Here is a 6,685-nt window from a genome sequence, read left to right as displayed (position 1 = left end):
GCCCACATAATATGTATAGCGCAGTAAGGAAGGGCTTTATACATATAGCGCCTTTTAAAAGGACGCTATACTTAACTGGGCAAACGGCCGTTAAAGTATAGCGCCCTTTAAAAGGGCGTTATATATAAAATGGTCACCATCTTTTTTTTTTACACATTCAATTCTTTGAGTCCAAAAGAACCACAATTTGGTTCCGGACTCTCTTTTTTATTAGAGACTTTAATTTGCATAAGCATATCAACAACCCAAAAACAAGAGATTCCTTAAAACGTAAATCATAGAGCAAAAAGTTGTCGATTTTTGTAAAAAGTAGAAAAAAGATTTAAGAATAGCAAAAACCTTATGAAAATCAAATAACCATTCCAAGAATGTCAGGAGCAACCACATCTGTGCATTAAAACGTAAAGTGCCATCTATTTCCAGCTTTCCAAATAACAACAACAACAACAATAAAAAACCAACAAACAAACACAGTAGTTTCCCACAAATGGGGTCAGGGAAGGGTATGCAACATAAAACTTTACTACAGTTTTATGGAACCAGGATAGGATTTAATATTCAAACACAACTTACGCCACCAAATTTAATTTACAAAAAATAAAACTTAATAAGTTATGCAAATTAAGTCGGGTAATAGGACTGGTTTTTTCAAAACCAGCATGGACTTTTCTCTTACTATGAATTTGGTGTCAACAAAATGAGAATTTGCAGTGCATTGGGAACGATTTTAATAACAGAGAGGGAAAGAACAAAGAATAAAGGAGAACTAGAATACAACAACATTTCAGATTAATTTACACTTGTGTAACACCTACAACTTAAACATGCATACTCTCTCCAAGCCGCGGTCTTTGCTCATTGTTTTGTGAGCAAAAGTTTGATCTCCTAGCAGGGGCAGCACGCCCTGACATAGATACATTATACATATGCTACACTTACTAAGTTCCCTCATAAAACTACCTTTTTTCATTTGGATTTAGAGAATTTAATCGTCTTGATCTCTGGTCTAGCTCTGCCATTACCGCTGGTTCCTGCTTTTTCCTCTGTTTCGATATAGTAGTTGTTGTCATAAAGCCAACTTTATCAAAAGCAACCTGAACAAATGGTAAAGAAATTATTCACTACAAAGTTTAACCATCCTAAGAAATAGATCAACAAATGGCCATGCCACGAATGGAGCTGGTGGTCGTGTAGAAGACATATATAAATCAAAATTTCAAGAATATCATGTTGTCCGTAAGATCGAGCAAATCGATTTAGAATCATAAGTTATTTGTGCAACACTTATGTTTATTCATTAGATGGATCAACATGAGCATAAGACAACAATAGAGTTGAGAAAAGTTACCGTCAACAAGTCATCAGGATCAAAAAGGTGATGAGTGCTTCTTTGTATGATACTAATCACATCCCCGACATGATGTGCTACCAGCAACTCCTCTTCGTTCATCTACAGTCATATACAAATTGTAGAACTTGCTTAAATTTTGAAATTCACTTCTCCGGAACCAGGAGTACCGAAGAAACACATTCATCACAAATGTAAAGTACACACATGACACAACATATGAAAGAATATTACCTTGAAAATTGCCAACGCTACATGAAATAGAACCTTAGCACCTTCGTAGAAGAGGACATCCCATACCCGCAAAGTTGTCTGAAATGGATTAGCAGAGACAAATTTACTAATGATTAACCAACTTTTTAGCAGGTGTTTGCATATGGGTTCGGATAATCTATTTTATAGCAAAATTGGACACAAAAATAGAAGACATAAAGAGAATTTTTTAACCTCAGAAGGCAAACTTTTGGAGAAGAGGCAGAGAAACCACTCAGTGCAAACAAGAGAAACATCAAATTCTAGAGCATCCAAATGAGTGGCTAGCCTGCATTTTTCGGCATCAATTTCAGAAAACAGTCTATATTCATGCGAATCACAAACATCAGGGGAAAAAATAAAAAAAATAAAAAGAAATGAAAAGAAAAGGAGCAAGTACCTTGGACATTTTTTGGTTAATAGATCCCTGAACACTCTTTGCTCGACATGGCATCCGGACAAGTTATTAGTATAACAATCACTAACCAATACATTCTCTAAAAGGACAGCAAGCATCCAGAATGCATCTTCTTCAGTTTTCATCACAAGCAATAATAATGCTGCAACATAGTTCAATCCCTGCAAACCAATCAACTCATTTAAATGAGTTTAAAAGAGATGTATTCTCAAGTGATGTATCAACTATCAACTACTGTTGAAGGGAAAAAGAGAACTGCTTAATACCTGTTCCTACCTCTTTTTCTCTAAGTCAGGCACATTTAAAGCCATTTTATGCCTTTGACATTTTCTTCACTTTTGAGAAAAAGTTGGATGCTTTAGACAGTATGTTCGAGAAACTGGCTCTATTAACCTAACTATATCAGACTTTGAATATTTGTTCCTTGATGACAAATATATTAGTCTTTAAATATTTGTACCTTGAGGAGTGCTACGTATCACTTCTAATTAGACTGCACCGTTATAGCAACATCAGAAACGACAAATTGAGTTTGCCTCACTTTTTTTTTTCCTTAAAAAGTAAAAGAGCTACACAACTGCGTTATTGATAAAACAATCCTTATCCTAATTGCCTGTCCTCAACTTTCAATTCTGTAGTAGCCTTAGTTAAAAACCCTTTTTGCTCCCACTCAAGTCAAATCAAGGACATAGCTCTCAATTACAAGATAACGTTAGAAAATCAATTTGTATCCCTCTAAGACATGCATAATCTAGCAAATAATAGATAAGTGGCTGTAACAAAGGGCAGCAAAATTTTATAGACTGTAAAGCATGGCAGGAATTATAAATATGAAAGAGTAAAATTATAAAAGTTTATCTTATTAAAAGAAGAAGGATATCTACCTGACAGTAGCCGACATCAGAATCTCGGAAAGAGTAAGCAACAAGAACCCGCCTAAGAGCAGCATGACCTTCAGGAGTGTCTAACCAGGGATGACCAGGAAAGGTTCGTGGGAGGTCCTGCAAGTAAAATACACACAGATGAGAATTGAGATGGCAACATATGGTGGTAACAAATTGTTGCTAAAATGTTTTTCTTTTTTCCCAAAAATTGTTGGTAAAATGTAATCTCAAAATCTTCTACATTCCACTTCAAGCTTGTTAAAAAGCTACTAAATAATCCTTGTTAAAAAGTACAAACCTTATGCAGGATTAGAAAAATAGCAAATGGGACATGCTCTGCGACTAATGAAAAGAGCATTTGCCAAAAAAAAAATTCAAAACTACTGCACATGAAAGCACTGAATCCTTGAAAGCCGTAATAAACAAATGATTCTTGTTAAACAACAACAAGAAACCAGTTTAATCACATAAGTGGGGTCTGGGGGGAGAGTAATGTGTACGCAGACCTTATCCCTACCCTATAAAGGTAGAGAGGTTGTTTCCGATAGACAATCGGCTCAAATGATTCATGGTATATTCAGAAATAACCGAATCCTAAAGATTGATCAACATAGTAAATTTCCAGTTTTCCACTTTGACTCAACAGACACATTAAGCATAGCTCCATAAGAAGTTTAAAGGTTACAATCCATAGCCTTTTTTCCTTTTCTTTGTTCTTTTTTTTTAAGGTGTTTAATTGGTTAAAAGAATGAATCAGCATAACTGCTATAAGTCCCAACTAAAGCTATTAGTTAAAGGAAAGAAAATTTTTGCACCTCAGCTTACACCCCATTACTCAAATTCCCTAGCTACATACCAGTCGTAATTACTCAAAATCGTCAAATCGGATACTGGCAAGATCTCCCTTCCCCTTAACTTTAGCTAATACCACAAAGAAATGCCGAACCATCTCTGAGCAATTAGGGTTGCAGCAAGTTAATCGCGGCACCATGAATTTTCCATTTCACAATACTTTACACTAGAAGATTTTTCCCCCATACATTAGAAGCTTTTAAACCACTTAAAATTGCTGTATAATAGTATTTTTAAATTCTCTAAATTAGCATATATGCATCTTCAAATCTATCACAAGATTTTAGAAGTCCCAAAACTTTGCCATGTGACGCAACATTTCGATAAAAAGTTCCTCTCATCTAACATTAAAAAAAAAAACAGTTTTTTCCCCTGATCAGTTCACACATCTAACATTCATCAATGTCCTCCGCCCCAAAAAAGCAACATCCTAATTAATACTTCAACACATCCTAGTATTTCTATCTCTAACAAAATGACAAAAGTTTGCATTTACACCACATATTACCACCAAAATATAGGTGTTAAACGCATCCAACACGTTGTCAAAGTCAAACCACAAACATTTCTAATACCAAATAGCACACAAACAAATGCAGCCAAACAAACCAAATATATCCTCTTAATATCAACAAGGGATAAAGGTAAAATTTTGAGCAAGAAACTCACATGATCAATCTGCTTGGTGGCAGGTGTGACCTTATCCTCAACAGCCATGATCAAATCTTGGTAATAACTTTCAGGAACAGTGGATTTCTTCTTAGCTGCACCTGATAGTGAAAACCACACCTTAGGCCTTAACACAGGTGGGATTCCTTTCCTAATTAGCTTCTTCAGAGTAATTGCATTAACCAAAGTAGACAATTTAAGGGATGTTTTTAGGGTTGATGTAACTTGTGTTTGCAAATACCAATTTGCACCTTTGCTAGCTTCTAATGCCCACCATACCTTACCCTGTTCCCTAACTTTTTCCCTAACCTCATTTAACACATTAACATCATCAACATTTCCTTCTACTGAAAACCCATATAGATCTTGGAATTTCACAGTTATATTTGCCCTTCTAGCATGAATACTTGGCCTCAAAATGTGAACTTGAGATTGGTATTCAAAGGCCAAATCTTTTCTACTTTGGGTTCCATACATTTTTGTGGGGAGTTCAAAGATTAATCAAAAGGGTATGGGAAAATTGATGCAAGAACACAATTGGTCAACTTTTCAGACAAAATGAGAAAATCCAAGGGCTTTATAGAAATGGGTATCTGAGAATTTAGAGAAATCCCATTTTTGGAGCATCAGATTCTTGAAAAGAAACTGATTAAAAAAGGCAAATTTTGAAGCTTTGTACAGAAAGATTATGAATTAACATATGGATAAGGAAACTAAGCCTTAAAGAACAGAGGAGAGGAAAAAAATCAGATCTTTTTAGAGTTGAACACCCACAAAAATAAAGAAGAAGAAACTTATTAGGAACTTTGGATGATTGAAGGGGAGGATTCAAATGCAAAGAAAAAACACCCTTTCTTTGTAATCTTTATATTTGAGTGAATCAAAGATTTTTCAAATATGAGGAAATTTTGAAAAGAAAAGATTTGGTGGCCTTAAAGTAATAGAAGGAGAAGAAAAAGATAATTATTTAATACTTAGGGGTTGTTTGGTGAGAAACAAGTTATTCAGGGTAATAATCTCAGGATTTATTATCCCAAAATTAGTTATTCCTAAAATATTATATCATTCTCTCATAAGAATAAAAATAACACTATAACCTCGAGATAATTAATTTCAAAATTAATTATATCATGATTTTATCCCGACAAAATATGAGATAAATTCATATCAAATTTAATTTTAAAATTAATTATTTATTATCTCTCGTACCAAACAAGACCCGAGAAAATTAATTTGTTGCGACGTTATTACATTGAGAAGGTTTGTGGGGTGCCATGATGTTTAATGATTAATAATTTATAGAGACAAGGTTTATTGTTTGCTTGGAGCCACTTACGCAAAGGGAACATTATTTATTAATTTTTTCTGCATCTTCAGTGTATCCAAAAATATTTATTATTATTCTACCCACAGAAAAGAGAGCAAAACAAAAAGTGGCAGGCACACTCCGTACTTGCTGGTTCTACAAACGTGACACCTCCTAGATATGGAAAATAAATAAATCTACAATTTATGACTATTCCAACCATAGTTCTATAGGAATAAAAATAAAGAAATTGCAACCTATAACATACTACTAGATATTACTCCAGTTAAGAAATTTATTTTAAAATTCTTTCTTATCTTAACATATCAATTTAGCCAATAAAATAAATCCAAATACACTTAAATAATAGTGTTTGTAATGTTGCTTCAACCAAAATCAACTCAAGACTCTCCCATAAGTGCAATTAATCCTCTTTATGTTTTGATTCATTAATAAATAGTCAAAAATATTTTAACCACATGTATTATTATCTTTCACTTTTTCTTGAGTGAATGAACAAAAAAAGGTTCATTTCTTTTAGTTCTCAATCATTTGAACAGAGAAATCTGATTTTTTATTTTACAACATTTAGCTACATGAAATAAATACATGCAAAATAGATGTAAGATTGTACCGTACAAGATGGGGCCATTACTCGTCAGTGTATATCATATTTCATTATTAAGAAAGACAAATCCAAAGAGATATCCAGACTTTGATTAATGTGTCCCCACCTACCTAATTTAAAGTCATCCTAAAACATCATAACGTAATAATGCAATTATAGAGCTAGGACAGCTTTTGGGGGAAAATTTAAAAAAAAAAATTCTAAAAGAAAATATGTGTAATGTTATTGTTTTAAGAAAGTATTTATCTTTTTCTCAAAAAAGTATGTCAGGGCAAATATTTTCCTGAAGAGATGCAAAACGAACACCCTTTACTTTTTCAAGTACAAG

The 6,685-nt window shown here is 33.6% G+C and overlaps 1 protein-coding gene across 1 annotated transcript; it reads right to left on the bottom strand.

Annotated features, from left to right (window-relative positions):
• Positions 683 to 5,341, bottom strand: LOC109226639 (TBC1 domain family member 2B-like). Its single transcript, XM_019391459.1, has 7 exons — positions 4,424 to 5,341; positions 2,903 to 3,019; positions 2,001 to 2,179; positions 1,796 to 1,889; positions 1,583 to 1,660; positions 1,349 to 1,450; positions 683 to 1,094 (listed from the first exon to the last, which is right to left on the bottom strand). Exons 1-7 carry the CDS (start codon positions 4,898 to 4,900, stop codon positions 957 to 959), a joined length of 1,185 nt encoding a protein of 394 aa, XP_019247004.1. The 5' UTR covers positions 4,901 to 5,341; the 3' UTR covers positions 683 to 956.

This window comes from Nicotiana attenuata, chromosome 6, assembly GCF_001879085.1.
Source record: "Nicotiana attenuata strain UT chromosome 6, NIATTr2, whole genome shotgun sequence".
Lineage (NCBI taxonomy): Eukaryota > Viridiplantae > Streptophyta > Magnoliopsida > Solanales > Solanaceae > Nicotiana > Nicotiana attenuata.
This window is presented reverse-complemented; position numbering and strand designations above follow the sequence as displayed.

Coding starts and splice junctions, on each gene's coding strand:
- LOC109226639 (XM_019391459.1), bottom strand. CDS start 4,900: ATGTATGGAACCCAAAGTAGAAAAGATTTGGCCTTTGAATACCAATCT. Junction 1,890..2,000: donor TTAACCAAAAAATGTCCAAG/GTACTTGCTCCT, acceptor CGAAAAATGCAG/GCTAGCCACTCATTTGGATG. Junction 1,095..1,348: donor ATCCTGATGACTTGTTGACG/GTAACTTTTCTC, acceptor CCATTTGTTCAG/GTTGCTTTTGATAAAGTTGG.